We start from the raw sequence: 26,499 nt of genomic DNA, 5'->3' as shown, positions 1-26,499 counted from the left end.
TTTTTTAAATTGTCTCGACATTCCATGTGCCCCCTACTGGCCAGGCTTCATCCCCTAACCGTTTGGTCAACTTGTAACTTAACATTCTAAATTTCTTATTATACTTAGGATTCAAATAACACATATGTTAGACTGTTATCCAGAGCATTCCCCATAGATAGATAGAAAGAAAGAGAAAACAGACTTCTTAATTCCGAATCGTTCCAAATATATCAACTAGGCTGACCCGCTAATGAGACCCCAGTTTCTCAATTTGGCTGACTAATTGTTCCAAATATATCAACCAGGCCGACTCGCTACTCGAGACCCCAGTTTCTCAATTTGGCTGACTTTTTAACCCTTTAATATACGACCCAAGTGTCTCAACGAAGCAGACCCGCTAACCGGGACCCCTGTTTCTCAACCTGGCAGACTTCTTAAATCTTTAATATACAATGCCACTTATTTCTGAATCCGACATCTCTTCAGATGTCTCAATAAGCCAGACGCACACCTCAACCCCCATTCAACCCGACAAATCACGGATGTCTCAACGAGGCCGATGAGCCCTTAGTAGAGATAGAGAAAAACAGAAAACAAAGAGAGATAGAAAGAGAAACCGCTCAAGTCCTTCTTAAAAATATACACAAGCCCTTCTTAAAAATACATGCACAATTCTGTCTTAAAAATACATACACAATCCCTTCTTAAAAAAAACATATAAAGCCCAACTGGTCTTACCTTTGTCTGTTTCTAAGAGCCACGGCAGGGAACCAATTCAATGTCTGATGAAGGATCACAGACGTTCCCGGGAGTTTCTAGGGAGTCGGTCTGACAAGGGGGCCGATAGAGCTCAGTTATCTCCCTTCCAATCCCGGCAACCTCTGCAACCTCTTGCACAGTCAGCTGTTGATGTGGTCCCAGCGAGGCCTGCATAACTACGCCAATGACAAAGCTACTTTTATAACTACTAAACCAGGTTCGCTTCTTAATAAACAGACACCACACAAACTGTTTGGTAGACCAGTTCACAACTTTACTTATTATCGGCCAATGGAAGGGAGGGAGAACTCCAGTCAAGTGACCATTACAGACACTTGACCGTCCTCCGTCCACCACACTGAACAACAGAATTACATTGCCTTAAATAGGGTTTTCTTGTCCCCTTAGCACATTTCACAGACATTAGTCATGGTCAGAGGTACAGGAAAAGGTTTCCACAGAATGCATCACATCAAAGGCCTTTTGTTTACATAGTACAAGATAACATTGGCCATTTGGTTTACGACATTTTATCTTCACAGAGATCACCCTAGCTCTTTCGCTGCTTCCTCTCTGTCATTTGGTCCTTCATAAACATAGGCCATTTGGTTTATGGCATCTTACTTCAAAGATGTGACTAGCTGTTTCTTTCTCTGTCACTTCCTCACTTGGGAGACAATGTTATAGGATTTATTATCCCACACACCCGCAACCTGAGGTAAGCCTAATTTGAGACTAAATATAAGCTGTAAGCTAGCCCAGAAGCCAATTTAATATCTTCTTATATTTTAACTAAAATTCAGCTTCATCATTTGTACATCAGTCACTGAAAGTAAGCATACAGGTACAGCAACCAGTGAAGAAAGCCAATGCTGGCCTTCATTACGAGAGGATTTGAGTTTCGGAGCAAGGAGGTCCTACTGCAGTTGTACAGGGCCCTGGTGAGACCGCACTTGGAGTATTGTGTGCAATTTTGGTGTCCTAATTTGAGGAAGGACATTATTGCTATTGAGGAAGTGCAGCATGGGTTCACCAGGTTAATCCCGGGATGGCAAGACTGACGTTTTCACCCAGAGATGTGAACCTGAGGAATTCTCTGCCACAGAAGGCAGTGGAGGCCAATTCACTGGATGTTTTCCAGAATTAGATTTAGCCCTTAAGGCTAAGGGAATCAAGGGATATGGGGAAAATGCCGGAACGGGGTACTGATTATAGATGATCAGCCATGATCATATTGAATGGTGGTGTTGGCTCGAAGGGACGAATGGCCTATTTCTGCACCTATTTTCTATGTCTGTGTTTCTATGGTCCAACCAGTGCCTTATAAAACATCACCATTATATCCTGTCTTTAAATTCTAGTCCTCTCAAATTAAATGCTAACATTGTTTTTGCCTTCCTTACTGCTGATTTACATTGCAAATTAACTTTTTGGGAATCCTTTACCAGCACTCCCAAGTCCCTTTGCACCTCCGATTTCTGAATTCTCTCCACATTTAGAAAGTAGTCTACACCTTTACTCCTACTACCAAACTGCATGACTGCATATTTTCGGCTCTTAATTACCAATTTTGAAGTTTTTATATAAGCATTTCAATGTAGAACATAAGAAATGGGAGTAGACTATAGGCCCTTGTGCCCGCCACACCGTATAATCAAATCATGTTCTTTTACCTCACTTTCCTGCACTAACCACATATCCTGATTCCCTTAATATCCAAAAACCTATTGACCTCTGCTAAGAATGTACTTAACCATCTAAGCTTTCACACCCCTCTTGGATGCAGAGTTCCATAGCATGGCACAGTGGTAGAGCTGCTGCCTCACAGCGCTAAAGACCTGGGTTCAATCCTGACTACAGGTGCTATTTGTACGGCATTTGTATGTTCTCCCCGTGACTATGTGTGTTCTCTGGGTGGTCCTGTTTCCTCCCACCTTTCAAAGTCGTACAGGCTTATAGGTTAATTGGATTCTGTAAATTGTCCCTAGTTTGTAGGATAGAACAAGTATGCAGGCATTGGTCGGTGTGGACTCGGTGGGCAGAAGGGTCTTTTTTCATGCTGTATCTCTAAACTAAAGATTCATTAACCTATGAATAATGTTCTCCTCGTCTCTGTTCCAAATGGCCAACTCCTTATCGTGAGACGGTGAAGCCTGTTTCTTGGTACCTCAGCCAGTAAAACCATCCACTTACCCTGTCAAGCCCATTGAGAATGTTGTACTTTTTCTTGAGATCATTAAAAAATATATTTCTGCTTAACCTTTATCCTATAATTAACCCATCATCTGGAACCCATTTAGTGATCTAATGTTGTATTCATCCATCACAAGTACAGTATATCCATCCTTAGACAGGGAGGCTATACACGCTAATCTGTAAGCATCATTAGGATTCTATATAAATGGAGCAATATGCCTCTACTCGTACACAAATTCAATTGATATCAAGGCTAATGCATCATTTGCTTTCCCAACTGTTTTCCCAATCTGCATATTACATTTCCAATGATTTGTTGACAAGGACACCTATGTCCTTTTGCACACCAACGCCTTTCAATCTCTCACAATGAAAAAATACTCTGCATTTCCACTTGCTTTAACGAAAGTGGACCATTTCACATTTTTCCACATTATATTTCATCTGCTATGTTCCCGCCCATTCACCCAGCCAGTCAAAATCCTGTTGCAGTTGATCTGCATTCTATTCTTTGCAGCCAACGCTGCCCCCTAGCTTTGAATTTTCAACAAGCTAGAATACATGGCACGTGGTCCCATCATGCTAATTATTCATTAAAGATTGTGAAAATTCTGCAACGATTTTCCTCCCAACTAAAATCATTCACTTTCTATTTAGCTTAAAGCTTATTCTTCTAAGGTTATACATCTCATACAGTATTGATGAAAAGTCTCAAGCTGAAATGCCGACTGCCACTTCTCTGCAGATGCTGCCTGGCCCACTGAGTTCCTCCAGCAACTCTCCATTTAACATTTTACTAGAGCGGTTGAAGTTGGTTCACCATTACTGCCTTCTAAAGGATCGTTAGGGATTTGCAATAAACGCAACATTTGCCAGTGACACCTAGGTTCTGAAAAACCAATAAATAAAATTATCTGAAAAGGTCATTTTGAATTTCTAACTGCTGTTTTAAACTCTTGCCACTTTTCTTCTATAGGGTGATTTCACGAAAGGTCACTGGAGCGTAGATCCACACCCACGTGACCGCAAAATTTTAACTGGAGTACATGCGTCACTTCCGGTACATGTTAGTGAATGGGAAAACACGCACTTTCACACCCGTTAAAAACATCAAAAACGGCCCGTTTTTGAGCTGCAATTAACTGTACCAGTCGGGGTGACCGTGAGGCACAGCTACCTAAATTTACAGTCCAAAAAAAAGATAGAAACTAAGGTAAATTCAAGAGGGAGCTGAAGGTGTCAAAACAGCGGAAGTTGTTATCGGACATTTGCCGTGGAGATTTAAAGATCGAAAATATCGGGAATTATCGCGTTTACTCGCTGCATTTCATCAAAAGTAAGGCATTATTGACTTTTTATCTTTATTCATTTGTTATATGAAAAGTATTAAAAGTTAAAAATCCGTCAGTAAAATTGCAAAATCGCCCATGGTTCTCAGGTGGGTTTTAACATGCAAAATGAAAATGCTTCTGAAGCTCCATTTACCATTTAAATAATCGTAAACTATCAATGCGTTTTGAAATAAATTTTACTGAGATGCAAGCTAAGGAATGGGATAATTGTCAGCTGTTGGACAAAAGCAGGACATTTTATTATTTGCCAAAATATATTTCTCAATGTTTCTTGTTTAAAGCCTGCACAATCACCCAAACTACTTATTTATTTATTTATCATCTAATAACAGACAAGCCTGCAGCATGGAATGATGTCAACAATCCTGATTGGGCACCCACTGTGAGCAGGATAGACAATGTGCACAAGAACGCCATGCACGTGCAACAAGCACCGAGTACTGCTGAGCCCTTAACGAAATATTCTAATCAACGGTCTTCAATTGCTGCTGGTCTTTTGAATGTGACAGCCTTGGAAGTTGCATAGACTGTGTCAAACACCGTGTACGGCACAAAGCTCTGGAGTAACTCCGCGGGTCAGGAAGTACCTCTGGAGGATGTGGACAAGCGACATTTCGGGACCCTTCTTCTGACTGGTTGTAATAGGGGGGTTGCATGTAAGGTCACTGGATCATAGGGCTTGACGCACGGAGCCGCTCAATCCATCTGGAGGACATCTGTAACTTCCGGTATATGTTATTAATGCAAGAAATGCGTACTTTCCTACCTGTTAAAAACCGCCAACATGTTGAATTTTTGCACTGTAAAAAATTGTGGAAGTCGGGGTAAGTGTGAGAGACATGTACCCAACTTAAGAATTCCAAAAGTGAAGTGAAATGAAGGTAAAGAGAAGCGAGAACTAAAGGTACAACAACAGCTAAAGTGCTTGGCAAACATATCGGAATTGAAAATATTGGGAATTATCGCGTTTGCTCACTGCATTTCATCAACAGTAAGGCATTATTTGTGTTTTTCCTTGATTCCTTTGGTATGTAAAAAGTCTCAGAAGTGATAAATCTGGCTGTAAATTTTGCTTCAGAGGCGTTTTCCTTTTGTATGTAAAAACCCACTTGAGAACCATGGGCGATTTAAAAATTTTACAGCCAGATTTATCACTTCTGAAACTTTTTAGATGCCAAAGGAATCAAGAAAAAATACAAATAATGCCTTAGTTGATTAAATGCAGTGAGCAAACGGCCAATGTTCGCCAAGCACTCTGGCTGTTGTTCAGCTCTCGCTTCTATCTCCGGTCATTACTCCTCACTTTTGGAATTCTGAAGTAGGCTAAATGTCTCACACGCTTATCCCGATTTCAATAATTATTTACAGCGCAAAAATGGACAATTTCGGTGGGTTTAAACGGGCCCGCTACGCTGGAAACAATGGTAAGTGCCTACCTGCAGTTCATCGCGTGTACTCCATTTGGCGTAGCATAGCAACAGTACGGGTCATGGGTCGTGACCCGACTGCCGTGAAACCTCCCTATAGGAGGGAGAAAGCACCAATTCGATTTAAGACCAAACTTACTGCATGAGCCGCATAACCGGACTGCAAAAATTATCCAAAGGCCTTGACACGAAACACGAAATGTCACACCCAAAGATGCAGCGTGACCTTCTGAGTAATTTTGTGTCGTTTTGAACCAACTCTTCCTTGTTTATGGGATCCGACAGGCTGCAGGTGTCGGAAGTCTGAAGAGCGGTCTCGAACCGAAACATCACCTATTCCTATTTCGATTGGGCAGCTTACAACCCAGCGGTATGACTACTGATCTCTCTAACTTGAAAGTAACCCCTGCATTCCCTCCCCCACCCAAGTCGCACGAGGGTCTCATTCTCACCTAGCAAACAACTAAGCATGGCCTGTTTCCTTTATCATCGTTACCCTTTTGGATATATTTCATTCATTTGTTCTATATATCTCTACATCACTGTCTATATCTCTCGTTTCCCTTTCCCCTGACTAGTCTGAAGAAAGGTCTCGACCCGAAACGCCAACCATTCCTTGTCTCCGGAGATGCTGTTGACCCGCTGAGTTACTCCAGCAATTTGTGTCTAGCTTCGGTGCAAACGAGCATCTACGGTTGCTGCCTGTCCAGACTGTCGGGGTCTGCAGATGACAGACTGGGGTCCAGTGTTGGGGAACCCCCGCGCGTGCCCGACCTTTTCGGGGGAACTCCTTCGCTGGCGCCGCGTTCCATAAACCAATGACGACATAGCCGAGGCGCGCTCACGCTGGCGAGTCGATGGTGAGCGGCAAAGATCCTATAGCGGAGCGCTCCGCTATAAGATCTTTGGTGAGCGGGGCCGACGGGGCGACGTAATCAATCGAGCGCCGGTGGGCGGGGCCGACGGGACGACGTAATCAATCGAGCGCCGGTGGGTGGTCGTGTGATCGGCGGCGGCGGCGGGTCGGTGGCGGCGGCGCGTGTCCCGTGTCCATGGCCTTGCTCGAGCTCGAGCTCGCAGTATGACGGATCACGGCGAGGAGCAGCGCAACGAGCTGGAGGCGCTGGAGTCCATCTACCCCGACTCGTTCACAGGTGGGCGGACACACACACACACACACACACATCCACCCGCCTCCTACAGCTCGCCGCCGCAAGGCCGACATCCGATGGGACCGGCTGGATGGGGGCGGTGGGTGGGTTGGTTGGGGAGGCCCCGGGGGGAGAGGAGATTGGAGGAGGAAGAGGCCCCCGGTGGCAGAGGAGATGTGGGAGGAGGAGGGCCCTCGGCGGAGTTGGAAAGGAGGGGGAGGAGGAGGAAGAGACCCCCTGATGGAGGAGGCCCCTGGCGGAGGTGGGTAGGGAAGGAAGAGGCGATGGAGATGCAGGCCCCGGGGAGAGCCACTTCCATCAGTATTAGAAAATTACAATGGTCACTCTTATTAAAAAAATATCCGAGCCGAGCCCCCGGGATCGAGGAAACCTGCCCCTCACTCACTCACTCACTCGCGATCAGGGGTTGTGAAGTGACAGGTGAGGCCAGTGTGGGGGCCACCGACTCTCCCACAAGTGGGATGGGCGAGGCGTTGGAGAGGAGGTTTGTACTTTCTGCTGACTCCAGCCTCTATGTACACGTGGTCTCCAGCCTCTCAGTGCCTTCCTGAAAGCTGCTTCTCCTCTAAGTTGTCATCGGTCAGTCGGTTCCCAAGGGTCTGTGGGGGCATGGCCTTTTTTTTCTGAAGGAGGCTTTGGAAACATAGACCGTTGGTTTATGCTGACCACGGTGGACGTTGGAATAGAGTGTCAGTATTTGTCACATACTTCCCTGTGGCTATCAAACTGTACAACTCCTCCCCCTTCTGTTGTGGGGTAGACTGACCTCCCCCCTCCCAAATCATTTCCACTCATCACTTTAATTTCATGTTTCACTTATCTTGTGTTTTATGACTGTTGGCAGATCTGGGATTAATAAAGTTCTATCGTATTGTATCATATGCTAGTGCAATACAAACAGACATCCTCTTGAGACCTTCTGAGTAAAAACTCCGCAAGCTCAAAATACAGTAATGTTTCACCACATAAACCAATAAAAAATATAACTACAGCTATTTTTGGCTGTAATGACCTACATCAACAATTTGAATGTTGTTGGCTAACTTTACAGAATTACATATTTACAATGGGAGCACATCCCAACTGGCAGAATCTCTCCGAATATTCAAATACCAGTGGCTGGTCCGAGGGGTTCCGAGCACAAAGCACCAGACACCGTGTTAAAACAGGAGGTGTATGACGTGTTAAAACAGGAGGTGTATGACGTGTTAATACAGGAGGTGGCCATTTAATGTCTTTCCTGATCTCATCATAAGAGTTTAAGTGAGGGCAGATTAACAGGAACATTCATTTAAGGTCTTCCCCAGTTACAGTGGTACAGAATCAGAATATTCCACACTTGATTACTGGTTTCCATGGTCATAAAGTATCCGTTTAAATTAAAGATACAGTGCAGAAACAGGCCCTTTGGCCCGACAGTCCATGCCGCCCATACACTAACAATATCGTACTACCGGGGACAATTTACAATTCTTCCCGAAGTCAATTAACCAATAAGCCTGTATGTCTTTGGAGTGTGGGAGGAAACTGGAGCACCCGGAGAAAACCCACGTGGTAATTGAGAGAACGTACAAACATCATGCAGACAACGCCCTTAGTCTGGTTTGAACCTGGGTCTCTGACACTTGGCAGCTACTCTCCTGCTGCGCTACTGTGCCACCCCAGTGGAAGTTATATTGTGAACAGTTTTATTTTGAAGGCTGCTTCTCGATTGACTTAATTCGTGCTATCCACAAAATTTCATGATTCCTGAATATTCTTCAACAAAGGCTTTGTTAACTAAATTAGTCGTTTCTGGAATTAAAGGTAAATTATTTAGTTGGCAGAGAAATTGCTGTGGAATTAGGAAAGGTAGGAACTTGCTTATCTGTTGACTGTCACGTTGACTTCATATTTGCTAGAAAACACTATTCCATTATGATAAATGCTGATGTCGTGACAAACACTTTTTGCCACTCCCCATGTTAAAGTGTTCACCCATAATTAAATGCCCCAATGAAATTCAGACATGACTATGATTTATGTAACTTTAGTCCCACAAGTAGCATTGATGCCCATCAACACTTTCACTGTCCACCTACTGTAGGGGTAAGTGGATATGGAAGGAAACAAACACCCATGAAGACACAGGAAAAATGCACAAACTCCATACACTCAGTATTCAAAATCAGATTGAAAGCTGATTGCTGGAGCAGTAAGGCAGCAGCACGAACCCTGCAGATGTGTGCTATCTAATGAAAAATTACTGGTTATTTTGGTACATAAAGAAGATAACATAGACTTAGAAAATACATGCAGGAGTAGGCCATTTGGCCCATCGAGCCAACACCGCCATATAATATGATCATGGCTGATCATCCAAAATCAGTATGCCGTTCCCATTTTCTCTCCATATCCCCTGATTCTGTTCGTCCTAAGAGCTATATCTAATTCTCCCTTGACCCAAGGATATCAATAGAAGATTTGCTCAATTTTACCAGAATCTATACACATCTAAAACGTTAATAGACAATAATAAAATTTCAGAATTTCTAGATAACTGTAACCTACCACAATTAGAACTGAGGGAACAAGAGGAACTGGGAGCACAAATTACTTCTAAGGAGATAGAAGACACAATAAAAACACTAAAGAATGGACAAACACCAGGACCAGACGGATTCAGTAATGAATTTTATAAATCTTTTTATGACATAGTTACTCCACGATTACAGAAAATGTATACATATGCTTTTAAAGAGCAAAGCTTACCTGAAACACTAGCAGAATCAACGATCATATTAATACTTAAAAAATATAAAAATATAGAAGAACCAGGTTCATATAGAGCTATCGCTTTGTTAAATACGGATCAAAAAATAATAGCGAAAACACTAGCCAGTAGACTAAGCAGGTATGTTAGTAGACTAATAAATGAGGATCAAACAGGATTTATACCTAAGAGACATTCATTCAATAACTTGAGACGTTTGCTTAACATAATGCACTCACATAAATCTCATGACCAAGAGTTAGCTATCATCTCACTGGACGCAGAAAAAGCGTTTGATCAAGTAGAATGGGATTATATGATTAAAGTATTGCAAAAATTCCAATTGGGAGAGAACTTCATTGCATGGATAAAACTATTATATAATAAACCTACGGCTAGAATACTAACTAATAATATATTATCCTCGAAATTTGAACTATCAAGGGGCAATAGACAAGGTTGCTCATTATCTCCGCTGTTATTTGCTTTGGTAATTGAACCCCTTGCTGAAAAAATAAGAACACACCTGGATATTTACGGTTATAATACAAAATATTCAAATAACAAAATATCCCTATATGCCGATGATGTACTACTGTACATCACAAAACCACAAATTAGTATACCGAATATATTAAATTTAATCGAGGACTTTGGATCCTTCTCAGGATATAGAATAAATTGGAACAAAAGTGAAATTATGTCGATAAATCCAAAAGACTCAACACACCTCAGGAAATTCCCCTTTAAAATAGCTACAGAAAAATTCAAATATTTGGGAATTGAAATTACTAGAAATTACCAGGATATGTTTAAAGCCAATTATAATCCCTTACTTAAGAAATTAAATAATTTGATTAAATTCTGGAAAACACTTCCGATGTCCTTAATAGGCAGAATAAACGCTATAAAAATGATTTTCTTACCACAAATTCTATACCTATTTCAATCAATACCTATATATCTCCCAAAAAAGTTTTTCAAAAAATTGGACTCAGACATTACAAATTTCATATGGGATTATAAATCCCATAGAATACAAAGAACACACCTTAATAAACGAAAAGAGTGGGGGGGTCTAGCGCTCCCTAACTTTATGTATTATAACTGGGCAGTAAATATTAAAAATATGATTCACCTGCTGGACAATTCTGCCCAGCAGGCGGACTGGATTGTAATGGAAAAAGGGGACTGCTCCCCGAGTAATATAGGAGCGATTATCCTCTCACCAATAAATTTGAATAATAAAAATTATAATAAAAACCCAATTATACATAGCACAATTAGAACATGGAAACAAATAAAACAGAATCTAAAATTAAGAAACCTATCTCTCTCAATACCAATAGTCAATAACCCATCGTTTAAACCATCAATCATAGACAAATCATTTATACAATGGGAAAGAATGGGAATCAAAACACTCGAAGATCTGTATGAAGTGGGAAAATTACTATCATTTCAACAACTACAACTGAAATATAATTTGAGAAATAACCAATATTTTAAATATCTTCAAATTCGTGATTATCTGAAAAATACACAAAAGACTATAATAATATGCCTTCCGACTTACTGGATGAAGCAATGAAGACAAAGGCGGAATCAGCTAATCTAATATCGTACTTATATAATATCATTTTAAACATAGAAATACCCACAACAGATGGAATTAGAAGAGACTGGGAACAAGAATTAGCTATAAAAATTTCAAAAGAGAGCTGGGATAATCATTTACTACAGGTGCATAAATGCTCGATCAATGTAGGACATACGCTTATCCAATTTAAAACATTACATAGACTATATTATTCAAAAACTACATTAAATTAAATCTTTCCTAATGTTTCACCAATCTGTGATAAATGTCTGTGTCAAGAAGCTACCATAGCGCATTCTTTTGTTTTTTGTACAAAAATCCAAAAATTCTGGCATGGAATATTTGATATTTTTTCAAAATTAATTAAAATAAAACTGGTACCAAAACCAGAATGGATCATTTTTGGGATATCGGAAAGTATCCCTGAATTAAACGTGTATCAGAAGAATTTACTCAATTACGGGCTAATAATGGGAAAAAAGCTCATACTTAAATTCTGGAAAAATGCGCCCACACCAACAATAAAAATGTGGACATCAAATATGTTTGAAACATTACATCTGGAAGAGATGAGATTCCTCTTAGCAGGTAAAGCAAACCAATTCCAAAAGACGTGGTCTACGTTTATGGACCTATTACAAGCATGAGGTGCAATAGTAATTTAAAAAATAAATAAATAAATAAATGGTATCAGGACCTGGCAATGGGAGGTAAAACAACAAAAACAGACTTGGTTGGTAGTCTTTCTGCGGAGTTTAGTATAATAGAGCGATTGTCCTTACTTTCTTTTTCTTTCTTTTCTAGGGTCTACTTTCTTACTTCACTTCCTACTCTAACTTCTTTTCTAAGGGGCTTTCTTTTCCCAACACTCTTGCACTTCACGACTCTTGCGCACTTTCTTTACTTTCCTTACTTCTATCTTTTTCTTAAAGCTCAAAAAAAAATGAAGCGGTACAAAAAATGTATTAATATATATGTGTTGTGTATTGTAATTTACCGTACTTCTAATAAAAATAATTTTTGATCAAACTTCAAACGAAGAAAAAAAAAGAAAAAAAAAATTCTCCCTTGAAAACATCCAGTGAATTGGCCTCCACTGCCTTCTGTGGCAGAGAACGCCACAGATTCACGACTCTGGGTGAAAAAGTTTTTCCTCATCTCAGTCCAAAATGGCCTAACCCTTATTCTTAAACGTTGACCCCTGGTTCTGGACTCCCCCAACATCTGGAACATTTTTCCTGCATCTATGCTGTCCAATCCCTTAAAAATGTTATATGTTACTAGACTAAGTGGGACCCGTTGGGTCCCAGCATCACACGGGGGGCTGGTCCCCCAACGCAATATTCCACCTCTCCACCAATTCCAATATTGGTGGCCAGTGGGGGTGGGGCTTTCTGGAGCGCTAGTATGGGTGTTGTGGGCAGAAGGGACTGGTTTCCAGAGGGCTAGTCACTCTAGCCTGTTGTGCTGGCAGCTCACTCACACATGGCTGGTGGGCTGGCAGTTGACTCACGCTATTCCTTGAAATTCCATTTCAAGCAGGGTGCAAGGCCACCAAATTCAAGTGCAGTTTCTTACCACTTCTAGCAGGGTGCAAGGCCACCAGACTCAAGTGCAGTTTCATACCATTTCAAGCAGGGTGCAAGGCCACTAAAGACAGCGAGTTGTGACCTCTCCCTCCTCCATCTTGCAGAGACTGCCACATCCACACTTCTGGGTATTATAATCCCCCTCCCACCAGAAGGGGCGTGGTCTTCATGGCGTGATTTACAGGAGAGAGAATCTCAACATTTTTTAAACACTAATAACTTTTATTTTTCATCGATGGGAAAAATCCTCGCCACCTGATAAGTGGAGGGGGACTGAGTAAGATGGCCAAAAATCACAGCCATATGTGGTGGCGTTTCTTTCTAAAATTAATATAAAGCGCAAACAGGAAGTGGTCAAGATTAGACTTTTAATTATATAGAAGGCAAGGCAACTTGAATTGGGCAAGGCAACTTTAATTAGGCAAGCAATTTTAACTAGGCAAGGCAACTTGAATTAGGCAAGGCAGCTTTAGCATTTCCAAACCAAAGGCAACGCAGCTTTAGCATTTCCAAACCAAAGGCAACACAGCTTTAGCATTTCCAAACCAAAGGCAACACACAGCTTTAGCCTTTCCAAACTATATTTTCAAACCACATTAAGGGCACTGACAGGTCAGTAAAACCACTCATAGTTTAGTAGACATGTGTTCAGTGGTATTCACAGCTCAGACTGAGAGACGTGACCCACATTTAATTCCTTTGTCTAAATCGTTAATATATATTATAAATAATGGGTCCCAGCACTGAGCCTTGCGGCACCCCACTAATCACTCCTGCCATTCGGAAATGTACCCGTTAATTCCTACTCTTTGCTTCCTGTATGCCAACCAGTTCTCTATCCATGTCAATACCCTACCCTCAATACCATGTGCTCTAATTTTGCACACTTGTGTGGGAGACAAGTAAATCTCTTGTCTGAAAACTAACTTTCCAGAAATGTTAAGGAGCCAAGAGTCTAATGAAGATGAGGACTTTTCATTGTTGTATTGCTGAAATGTGGGCAAGACAAAATGAGGACCTGGTGTCTTTCCCTAAATGACAACATTGAACCAGTGAGAATTCTGATGAATCTTATGGTGATCTAGTGGAAACTTCCAAAACTCTGTCAGGACGAAACAGACTGGATGCAAGGATGTTTTCTCTAAAAGGGGTGAATAAAATGAGGGGTGATTGTTTCAAAATGCAGGGCAAGACATTTAGGAATGAGGTGTGGAGGAATTTGGTCTCTCAGTGAGTGAATGGTCTGCCAAAGAAGGTTGGGAAGGCCACATTTATGAAAAAAAAGGAGACATTTGTTTCTAGATACAAAGGCATCATGGTGTGGGTAAATAGTGCCAATTTGGTATGGAGACAGAAAAGCCATGTGTAGAATGGTAAAGCTTGCCCAAATGGGTGCATGGTCTATTCCTTTTCTGTTTCTACTGTTCTGCAATGCTGAGGAAGATTGAATTGATTGATGTGTGATGCTCCAGTCATTCTAGATATTTTGCTTTTGCTTTGTTTTATGCTAAGCTCTCAGAGGGCAATAAGGATTGAATTTGTTTAGACTGAATTAAGAGAAAAAAAATGAATGTTTTAAACTAAGTTTATAATTAATATTGTCATGAAGTATTTTAAAAACACAAGTCGGAGTTGATAAATCAAACCATTTAGTAAGCTCTGGCTGAAATAGACGTGGCCTCGTCAGTATTTCCTCGCTCTCAACCAATACTCCTTGTATCCTTGTAGCTTATTTCACCTTGAAAATATTCAATTATTGCACTGTGGAATAGACAATTCCAAAGATTCACTACCCTCTGAGAGTAAAAATCCCTCCTCATCTTCATCTTAAGTAGGTGACCCCATATTCTGAAACTTGCTCCCTAGCACTGGATAACACTGCTTTGAGGGAATCGTCCGCTCAAAACCCCATTTTTTTTCAACTCCCCCCTCAGGATCTTTATTTATTTCAATATCACCTTTCATTTTTTCCTAAACTTTAGTCCGTCCAGACCCAGCTCCACTACCTTTGCGTATACATCAACTTCTTCATGCTCGGAATTAATCTAGTGCACCTGCTGTGAACTGCTTTCAATACAAGTATATTCTTTCTCAGAAATGTGGAACTACACAGGACTTCTGGCGCACTCACCAGAGCCTGTACAATTGCATCAAAACTTCACTTGTTATATGCTTTGTAGCACTTACAATATCAGCTTTCCTCATTACTTGTTATTACATACATGCTGATTGTTTACCTGCTGTACCTATATGCTGATTTTCCATTTATCTAGGATATTCTCCATAGGGTATTGACACTTATTTTTTCTTCCAGTGGTGTTGGAGAATCCTGCAAGTTTTACCATAAGGGTAACGTCTGAAACAGGTGAAAATGAAGAAAGTAAGTTTGGTTCAATAATATCTCCAAGTAACTTATTTAGTTATTTTGTTTAACATCATGTCATGTAAGTTTCATGTCAATGTCCACTTAGGCTATTTGCATTATATATGTCATTTGCATTTTGTTTATGATGCAAGTATGAAATAATATGGGGAAAAAAAACACAATTGGATCCACTCCCTCAATGCAATGCATCAATTTGTATTATAGTGAAATGTATGCAATTTAACATTCTTGAGCCCAGAACAATCACAAGAAAGTCTGAAGAAGGGTTTCAGCCCGAAACGTTGCCTATTTCCTTCGCTCCTTAGATGCTGCTGCACCCGCTGATTTCTCCAGCATTTTTGTGTACCCACAAGAAATACTTGTTCCCTGCATCACCTCAAATAAATATTGCATAATTTCCCACTATTAGCATTGTGTTTTATCCTATACTTTGTAGCCATTGACTTTTCAGCATGGGAATTATTAGATTCCTCGCCACATTTGCTGATCTGCGTAGTTACAAATGTATTTCCTGTTTTCAGCTAGATATTTTCCAGCAATTAAAATGTAATTGGAAGCATTATAGGACCAGCATTAAGGACAATCAAGATAGGTCAAGATAGGTAATCAAGTATGGGATGGCAGGGCTCTCGCTTAACTTTATTTCCCTGTTGCCAGCCAGGCAACCTTGGCAGCTTTTTAGGTTGCCAAATGACAGTTTAGGTGGTCATTTAAGATGGCTTGCCAGGGCTCTCGCTTAACTTTTTTTCCCTATTGCCAGCCGGGCAACCTTGGCAGCCTTTTAGGTTGCCAAATGACAGTTTAGGCGGTCATTTAAGATGGCTTGCATGACGTGTGCTCGGACAAAGTGCGTAGTTACCAGTCGGAATTATGCTCAATGAAGCATTCACATATTATTTCTGCTTCAAATAAAGTCACAAACTAACAGATTCACCAATCAAGACGTGATATATACCACAATGACATGCAGCAAAATTATAATACAGTATCTCAACTCTTTTTACACATTGCAATTAATGCAATTTTTATTATTTCTTTCCACTTCCAAACAAAAATGTGGTTGGATTATTCAGCGTATGATCAACCTGTGTCAATAAATCCTGGACCTTGATAACATATATGCTTAACCATGCACACTACAGATTGATGCAAGCATGTTTTCTGTGAAGGACCGAACATTATCATGGCACGGCCATAGCATGTGTCGTTATTGCTATTGGTACAGAACCACTCTCGCTTCCCACATAGTAAAGAGTGGGAGTAAACTGGTCCTTTTCAGAATGGCAGGCAGTGACGTGGGGTACCTCAAGGCTCAGTGCTGGGACCCCAGCTATTTACAATATATATTAATGATTTGGACGAGGGAATTGAATGCAACATCTCCAAGTTTGCGGATGACACAAAGCTGGGAGGCAGTGTTAGCTGTGAGGAGGATGCTAGGAGGCTGCAAGGTGAATTGGATAGCACAGGGGATGTCAGAGAGGACTGAATAGAGGCAGGAATGGGGATCAGTGCGGGATGGAGAGGAGGGGTCACAGGATAAGGGGAGTGAAGGGGGGAACACCGGCATCGTCTCTGCCTTGGGCGTCCCTGTCATCGCTATGAAAATATAGAGGGGACCGGGGGACAGAATATCTTGGCGGCCGCGCGCTATAAGATCTTTGCCCACAACCATCGCCGACACAAAACGTCACGCTGCCAGACCCGCGGAGTTACTCCAGTTTTTTTGTGTCTATCTTCGGTATAAACCAAGTTGCCAAGCCGGGCAAAATGACTCGCCGTTTAGGTTGCCCGGCGGCACTTTGAGTGGTCAGTGGCACCCGGGCAACTGTTAATTTCGAGCCCTGCTTGCATGTCGCGTGCGATAATGCGTTCGGACGATTTGCGTAGTTACCAGTCGGAATTATGCTCAATGAAGCATTCACATATTATTTCTGCTTCTAATAAAGTCACAAACTAAACATATTCACCAATCAAGACATGATATATACTATACCACAATGACATGCAGCAAAATTATAATACAGTATCTCAACTCTTTTTACACATTGCAATTTCTATTATTTCTTTCCACTTCCAAACAAAAATGTGGTTGGATTATTCAGCGTATGATCAACGTGTCAATAAATCCTGGACCATGATAACATATATGCTTAACCATGCACACTACAGATTGATGCAAGCATGTTTTCTGCGAAGGACCAAAAATTATCATGACATGGCCATAGCATGTCGTTATTGCTATTGGTACAGAAACACTCTCGCTTCCCACATAATTTATCCACAACAAAATATACAGGTTGCAAGGAATTTTCTAAAGGCATTTTATGATAATAGCTGTTAAAACTGACTATACCCATCTGACAGGTTAAACATTACACTAACTAACAAGAGATGGCCAAAGGACATAACTGCAGCAAATGTTCTTTTGGTAATATATTTAAAGGTGTCAAGACGCCACATTATCGGGCATTCAGATTAGATGTATGTGTTATGAACAGCAATGAAGATACCCAGTTTGTTAGCACCAAATTAAAAAAAATTGTTGATAAACGCTTTTTCCATCATTCCCACTTCAGAATTAACGTTAAAATTTCAACTAAAATATCTCCTGACCAAATTTGTGATGTAAATGACTGACTGTAGAAGTAAAACCTGGATAAATTCAACGTATAGTTGTGAATGTTGCTCATTAAAGAACTACAGTACTGATACTCCATATTAAGAGCATTGATTTGCCGTTATAAAGGAATTCTGTAATAGCGTGTCAATGGTAGCAGTGACTAGGCACGGAAAACGCTATCAAAATATGGAGGGGACAGGGGGGACACAATTTCTTGGCGGCCGCGCGTGCATGCGCGCACTCACACACACGCGCGAGGCTTCGGAGCAAAGATACTAGTATCTTTGCTTCGGAGGCTCAATCCGGCGCTAAATGCAGCTCAACTCTGCCTGTCTCGCCGGGTTAATCTACAGCCCTGCCTGGACTGATGGGACACCAGCGCTACTTCTCCGCGCTGGCTGTAAACCTGGGCCATATTTCCCGTAAGTCCAGGCAGGGCTGTAGGTTAACCTGGCGGGACAGGCAGATTTGAACTGGGTTTAGCGCTGCTTCGCTGCGCAGGCTGTTGGCCTGGGGGCACCGCTCCAGTCTGACTCCCGACGTCTCTGGATTGAGGCAGGGGAATTGGTGCGTGTTGGTTGGAGTAGGTAAAATTGTGAGGGGAGAGCCTGGGGGATGACGGTGGGGTTGAATGGGGGGATCTGTGCAGGATGGATGGGGGGGCAAGTGCAGGATGAAGGGGTGGTTCAGTGCAGGATGGATGGGAAAGGGGGTCAGTACAGGATGAATTTAGGGACCATTGTAGGATGGATGGGGGTGGCAGGCGAATCAATGCGAGGTGGATAGGGTGATCAGTGCAGGATGAATAGATGGGGGGGGGGGTAGATGAGGGGAGCACATGGGATGTCAGTGAGGACTGAATAGAGGCAGGAATGGGGATCAGTGCGGGATGGAGAGGGGGGTCTCAGGATAAGGGGGGTGGAGGGGGTCGTACAAGAGAGAGAGAGAGGAAGGGGCAGAGGAAGTGGGAAGGAAGGTCATTGCTCCTCGGACAACACCGGCATCATCTCTGCCTTCGCCGTCCCTGTCCATCGCTGCCGCCAAAGGGGGAGGCAGTTGGGATCTCCTCGCCACCGTCTCCCCTCCTCCTCCAACCAACAGGAAGGTGCAGGGCCGAGCGGTGCAGATGCTTCAGACGGCGGATGGAGGCCTCCCCCTTCCTTCCTCCCTCTCTCCCTCCTCCCGGCCTCAGCGTGCGAGAGGGTTTGTTTTGAAAGCGCCATTAGCGGAGTGGCACGCAGCAGTCGCTATCAGGGCGGGCGGGGAGCGGAAGGAGGAAGAGATGGAGCCGCTGCTGTGCGGGGCCTGTCATTCGCTCTGACCCTCCGTCACGCCACACTTAACATCTTTCCCACGCATTACAGCCGTTGCCGACACAAAACGTCACGTTCCTTTTCTCCAGAGATGCTGCCTGACCCGCTGAGTTACTCCAGTTTTTTGTGTCTATCTTTGGTATAAGCCAGTATATTCAGTGCCAAGCCGGGCAAAATGACTCGGCGTTTAGGTTGCCAGGCGGCACTTTGGGTGGTCAGTGGCACCCGGGCAACCGCTAATTTCGAGCCCTGGATGGATGATGCTAGTATAATGTATCCCTCAGAATACCCTCCTGTAACTTACCAACTACAGATGTTAAGGTCACCGGCCTATAGTTCATAGCATTTTCCCTGCAGCGCTTCTTGAAAAGAGGCACAACATTTGCCACCGTCCAGTCTTCCGGCACCTCTCCTGTATTTAAGGACGACTCGTAAATTTTAACCAGTGCTCCCGCAATTTCCTCTCGAGTTTTCCGCAATGTCCTCGGATATATCTGATCAGGCCCTGGTGATTTGTCAACACGACAGTACCTTCAATACCTCTTCGACGGTAACCCTGACTGCTCTCAAAACACTTCCAGTGACTGCTCCAATTTCCTCCATCCTACTGTCTTTCTCCTCGGTAAATATAGTGGAGAAATACTCATTTACGACCTTGCCCATCTCCTGTGGCTCCACACAGAGGTGACAGCTTTGATTCCTGAGAGGTCCCACTCTCTAGTTACCCGTTTCCCCCTTATGTATTTATATAATCTTTTGGGATTGTCCTTGATGCTGCTTGCCAGAGTTATCTCCTGGCCCCTTTTTGCCTTTCTGATTTCCTTTTTAAGTATACTCCTTAGTTCCCGAAACTCCTCCAGGGATGCACTTGATCCCAGCTGCCTATACCTGTTCCATGCATCCTTCTTATTTTTGTCTAACATCTCAATTTCTCTTGTCAGCCATGCTTCCTTACGTTTGCCTACTTTTCCCTTCACTCTAATGGGGACGTACACATCCTGAGCTTTCTTCAGTAAACTTTTTAAAACATTGGAAATAAAAATGCTACAACTTTGGGGTGAAATGTAAATAGTCACAAGTTTCTGGCCAGTTAGCAACGTGACCCCTCAGAAAACAGAATAGGAGTGTTTTTCTTTATGGTGAAAGTTTGTGCATGTGTGACTGAATGCCAACAAACAGATGTAGTAGCAATTAGGAAGGTAACTGGTATCTTCCCTTGTTGCAATACTTTTGAATACAGCAGTAAAAATATTTTAATGTAATTATATGGGGCTTGCTGAGATCACATCTTGAGTATTACATACAGCCTTGGTCCCGTTATCTAGAAAGTGTCACTTGCCCAAGCAGTTGTCCCCACGTGCCTTAAAACCACCTCCATCGTGCCGGTGCCAAAACACTCCACTGCGGCAAGCCTCAACGACTTCCGCCCAGTTGCACTTACCCCCATCATCACCAAGTGCTTCGAGAGGCTGGTCCTGGCACACCTCAAAGGCTGCCTACCCCCCACATTGGATCCCTATCAGTTTGCCTACCGCAAGAATAGGAGTACGGAGGATGCCATCTCAACGGCACTTCACTCCGCCCTCTCCCACCTCGACAACAGAGACACTTACGTAAGAATGCTGTTCATCGATTACAGCTCAGCATTCAACACCATTATACCCTCTAAACTGATCACCAAACTCGGTAACCTGGTCATCGACCCCTCCCTCTGCAACTGGATACTGGACTTTCTAACCAACAGACCCCAGTCTGTTAGGTTAGACAAGCACACCTCTTCAACCCTCACCTACCGCGTTCCACAGGGCTGTGTGCTGAGCCCCCTCCTCTACTCCCTCTTCACCTACGACTGCACACCTGCACATGGTACTAACACCATCCTCACGTATGCAGATGATACAACGGTGATTGGCCTCATCAGCAACAACGATGAGTCGGCCTATAGGGAGGAGGTCCAGCTCCTAGCAGCATGGTGCGCTGACAACAACCTGGCCCTTAACTCCAAGAAGACCAAGGAGCTCATTGTAGACTTCAGGAAGTCTAGGGGCGGCACGCACACCCCCATCCACATCAACGGGACGGAGGTGGAACGTGTTTCCAGCTTCAGGTTCCTGGGGGTCAACATCTCCGATGACCTCTCTTGGACCCACAATACCTCAACTCTGGTCAAGAAGGCTCACCAGCGTATCTTCTTCCTGAGGAGACTGAAGAAGGTCCATCTGTCTCCTCAGATCCTGGTGAACTTCTACCGCTGCACCATCGAGAGCATCCTTACCAACTGTATCACAGTATGGTATGGCAACTGCTCTGTCTCCGACCGGAAAGCACTGCAGAGGGTGGTGAAAATTGCCCAACGCATCACCGGTTCCTCGCTCCCCTCCATTGAGTCTGTCCAAAGCAAGCGTTGTCTGCGGAGGGCGCTCAGCATCGCCAAGGACTGCTCTCACCCCAACCATGGACTGTTTACCCTCCTACCATCTGGGAGGCGCTACAGGTCTCTCCGTTGCCAGACCAGCAGGTCCAGGAACAGCTTCTTCCCTACGGCTGTCATACTACTCAACAATGTACCTCGGTGACTGCCAATCACCCCCCCCCCCCCCCCCCCCCGGACACTCCTCCCACAGGAAAAAGAAGTCTATGACTGTATGCATGTAAATAGATTTATTTATTGAAATCATATTCTATGTCGCTCTTCCAGGGAGATGCTAACTGCATTTCGTTGTCTCTGTACTGTACACTGACAATGACAATTAAAGTTGAATCTGAATCTGAATCTGACTCTGAAAGTGAACAAAAAATGCCATTGGGTACAAAAAAGATTCACCAGACTAATTACTGTGATAGTGAGTTTAGTCAATGAGGAGAGATTGAGTAGACTGGGACTGTGTACTCTTGATTTTGGAAGAATGGGAGTTTTACAATTCTTACAAAAGACCGGATATAGGGAGGAAGTTTACCCTGACTAGGGGGTTTAGAACCAGTGGTCACATTTGTGGAATAGATTGTTTGGGACAGGTGAAGAGAGATTTTCCACAGTAAAAGGGTGAAGAAACTGGAGGGCTGTGGAGGCCAAGTAATTCATTCAAAACAGATTGATAGATTTCTTGATATTCATGGAATTTTTGGTATGAGGTTAGTACAGAAAATAGGTGGACCAGTCATAATCTTGAGGAATGGCAGAGTAAATTTGAAAGGCTCGGTGACCTAATCCTGTTATTAATCCTGTTCTTTTGATATATAGGAAGGAACTACAGATGCTGGTTTAAACCGAAGATAGACACAAAAAACTGGAGTAACTCAGTGGGCCAGGCAGTATCTCTGGAGAAAAGGAATAGGTGACTTTTCCGATCAAGACCCAGAAAGTCCCCTGACTCTCACTGAAGAACGGTATCAACTCACCTATCCCTTTTCTCCAAAGATGCTGCCTGACCTGCTGAGTTACTCCAGCTTTTTGTGTCTATCTTCGGTTTAAACCAGAATCTGCAGTTCCTTCCTCCACAACAATTAACCTTGTATCCCTTCCTCTCCCTCTATAGATACCCACAACCAAACTGCTAAATATTAATTTCTTCTAAATGGTCTTAAATTTCCTTTTAACGGATTAAATAAATGTTTAATCTTTAAGGACACATCTTACAGGGAAAATGCCAAGATATTTAAACTTGCAAAATAAGAATGGGATTTGATATTTATTTCAGTTGGGACGTGTCGGCCAGTGTGGGCAAGTTGGGCCGAAGGGCCTGTTTCCACGCTTTATTACTCTATGACTATGACTCAAAATGTTGTATCAACCATATGTGTGAGATATGCCTTCAAAGTATTCAAAGGTTTTTATTAGTCACATTCACATACATCGAGGTGTAATGAAGTGAAATGCTTTTTGCCATTTTGCAGCACACAAAAAAAAGAATACAGACATAACACCAATGAGAGTCTTAAACACAAAGAACATCCCCCCACAATGGCTCCCACCATGAGGGAAGGCACAAAGTCCAGTCCCCAACCCCAGTTCACCCATAGTCGGGCCTATTGAGGCCTCCACAGTTGCCTCTACGGAGGCCCGATGTTCCTGGCCGTTCTCGCCGGGTGGTGGTGCTCCGGCGTCGGGAGAGTCCTCACAGTGGCATAGGAACCCTGGAACGGCCGCCTCCATACTGGAGGCCGCGGCTTCCGAAGCCGACAAGGCCGCGCCGGATGGAGCTCCACAACTGGCGATCTCGTCGCGAGATCCCAGGCTCCCGGTGTAAAGTTCGGCGCCGCAGCTTGCCGCTCCACAGTCCCGCAGCTCCGCGATGTTGTTCCCGGCGGTCTCAGCTCACCGGAGCTCCAGCACGGCGACCCAGGCAAGGCATCGCCCGCTCCACGATAGCGCTGCAGCGCTGTGCCGCCGCCGAAGCCGAGGTTCTGGGCAGTCCGCTCCAGGCCCTCTGGTAGGCCGCGAGGACGGGTCGAAGCTGCAGCCCGGAGAAAAGCTGCCTCTCCGACCAGGTAGGGACCCTGAAAGGCAGTTTCCCCCTTTCCCCTTCCTTCTGCTTGTACTAATACTGTACTTTATGTAATGTCCAAGCCTTAGTCTCTCTAATGTTACATGACTCGTTCAAAGTTATTTTCCGTTGAAGATAGACACAAAAAGCTGGAGTAACTCAGCGGAACAGGCAGCATCTCTGGAGAAAATGAATAGGTTAAGTTTCGGGTTGAAATTCTTTCGTCCAGAAACATCACCCATTCCTTCTCTCCAGAGATGCTGCCTGTCCCGCTGAGTTACTCCAGCTTTCTGTGTCTCTCTTCGGTTTAAACCAACATCTGCACTTCCTTCCTACACATATTATTTTCTATGTTGCTGATCTTGTGGAGTAACAAGCTAAGTTTGTAGGGATTGAGAACATGTGTATATTTGCTGTCAATTAATTACTAAGCTTTTTCCTTTACCTCTGAGAGTTTTATTTTGATGTATCATTGTATAAATGTTGCTCTTTAAAATGAAGCTTCACTAAACAAAAAAATCAATAATCATCAATCCTAATATTTTTTTATCGTCCATCTTAACACTAAACACATTGCAAGGCAGTTTTATGTTCATTTATTTTTCTGAATTATCTTGACGCTAACAAAAGTGGGGATGGGGAACAGAGTGAAATTAACAGTTAAAAAGCTTAATTTAAAAAAATTAAAAACATAAGTCGTATGAAATAACAATAGAGACAATAGATTTGAAATGACATGCTGCTAAGTTTTATTGATTCTTTTGAGCTAATTTTTCCTAACTGACACTGGTTTAAATCTGATAGCGTTATTGCCTTTGTTTAACTTTGAGTCTAAAGCTGCATTACCATGATGTTGGTAGACAAAAATGCTGGAGAAACTCAGCGGGTGAGGCAGCATCTATGGAGCGAAGGAAATAGGCAACGTTTCGGGCCGAAACCCCCTTTGAGTTGTGTCTGTATTAGTCCAATAGATTGTACAGTAATTACAATTTGTACATACCTAATTCCTTATTTAAATTGAATGTTTTCTGAAAATACTCTAACCTGTCAAGTATTATTATTCTAATTATCTCATCAGCTGTCGAATCAACGCTCCAATTTACATATGTGGAAAAATATCCAGATGATCCTCCAAAGTTTGAAATTGCGGCACATGAGAATCTTCAGACGTCTGATATTGCAGATATAATGTCACTGTTAAATGACCAGGTAAGTGAATTAAATACACAAAATAAAAGTTTCTGTTTCAACATTGTTAAGTGGACTTATTGAAGGAAATTGGACAACATGAATTACATTCCTATAGAAAGCCATCTTATTTTACCTTAAGTATTCTTCTTGTTCAAAGTAGGAGACTTAAAAAACACAATTCAGGAAATGCTTTATCTCAAACAAAGCTGAAAGTATTCAACTCTATTATATCTCTTGCATAAAGCATCGTAAATATTATATTGTGGTCACATGAAATGATATCTTAGGGAACTGAACTGACTGGAATAAAATAATGATTCGGGTACATGATATTCATTTCATAATTATAAATATTAGTTTCTATCTCCTATTTGCATCGTCTACGCTATTCAAAGGCTAACCAGCAGATGGCAACTATCATTTAAATCAGTGGTTCTTAACCTTTTTGGCCCCACGACCCCTTCAGACATTCTTGGTCAGTACCGTGACTCCCGAAACAAAAATTGAAGAAAAAAACAGGATTTATTAAAACATGTCTGCCAATGCTCAGTCAATGGGATGGCTGAAATTGCTTTGCAGCTATCAGGCAATCAAAACAAGGACGAATGCTCGACAGGCAGCACCTCATGTCAGCGTCGATCACAACCCTATTGCGTACCTTCGTTTTCATAGTTACCATGCCTGAGAATCTAGCCTAACAGCGATAAGTTGAGGGGGACTGGACCAATAAGGTCAGGTCACTCTTCGAAAGAACAGGACCGTCCTTCACTTTCAGCCAAAACGTGGTGAGCTTTTGTTCCATGAAATCACTCTTGAGCTGCGCATCTTCACGAAGGAGCTCTTCCCTGGCTTTTTAAAGGAGGAGGACTGGCTGAACCTTGTTGCCTTCCACCACAGTGAAGAATGCTGTGGTGGATGTTTGTGTTAGATTTTATTGTGTATTGTGTGTTCTTTTTAAGTGCATCACCTTCGGGTGCATGTGACAAATAAAATTGACTTTGACTTTGAATATTGAGCCTGGCCAAATCCACAAGACGTTCCTGAGACATTGTAGACCTTAAATAATTCTTAATCAGCTTGAGTTTGCTAAATGAATCTCTGCATAAGCTACTGTTGCTGGAATTGTTAATAGTATTCTTAAGCTAACACAAGCATTTGGAAACAGGTCACCAAGTCTATACTCTGTTAACGTTCAACAGATCTAATGGTTTTAACTGCATCTACAAAATTCACCCTCCCACTAACACACACATTCAGACACACACTCACCCACTCACACACCCCCACACACACCCTCCCACACACACCCTCCCACTCACTCACACCCTCCCACACACTCACACCCTCCCACACACTCACACCCTCCCACACACACCCACTCACACACACCCACTGACCCACACACACCCACAGTCACACCCAAACCCAGGCCCGGACCACAGAAGCTGCCGCAGCTGCCATCTCTCGCCTCCTCCCCGGGCGAGACCACCGCAGCCACTGTTGCCGACCTTCACTGTCTTCAGAAAGCCACCGATGCTACTGCCCATATCTCTACTCCAGCTCCCCACGGGCCTCCATCAGCGACTCCGCCGACCCTCGCCTCTCCATCGGCCACCAGCGGTCCAGAGCCGTCATCTCACCAGAGTTCCAAGCTCAGCACCAGGCCCACAACC

General features: G+C 43.1%; 1 protein-coding gene across 1 annotated transcript in view; it reads left to right on the top strand.

The window, feature by feature from the left end:
• Nucleotides 1-6,681: 6,681 nt before the first annotated feature.
• The window catches only part of rwdd1 (RWD domain containing 1), a 30,608-nt gene continuing 10,790 nt past the window's right edge, over nucleotides 6,682-26,499 (top strand). Inside the window, exons 1-3 of the mRNA XM_033021135.1 lie at nucleotides 6,682-6,870; nucleotides 15,144-15,209; nucleotides 24,714-24,844. Of these exons, the coding sequence (XP_032877026.1) occupies nucleotides 6,798-6,870; nucleotides 15,144-15,209; nucleotides 24,714-24,844 (270 nt within the window). The 5' untranslated portion in view covers nucleotides 6,682-6,797. The remainder of the gene's footprint in view (nucleotides 6,871-15,143; nucleotides 15,210-24,713; nucleotides 24,845-26,499) is intronic.

The sequence above is a fragment of the Amblyraja radiata genome, chromosome 5 (assembly GCF_010909765.2).
Source record: "Amblyraja radiata isolate CabotCenter1 chromosome 5, sAmbRad1.1.pri, whole genome shotgun sequence".
NCBI lineage: Eukaryota > Metazoa > Chordata > Chondrichthyes > Rajiformes > Rajidae > Amblyraja > Amblyraja radiata.
This window is presented reverse-complemented; position numbering and strand designations above follow the sequence as displayed.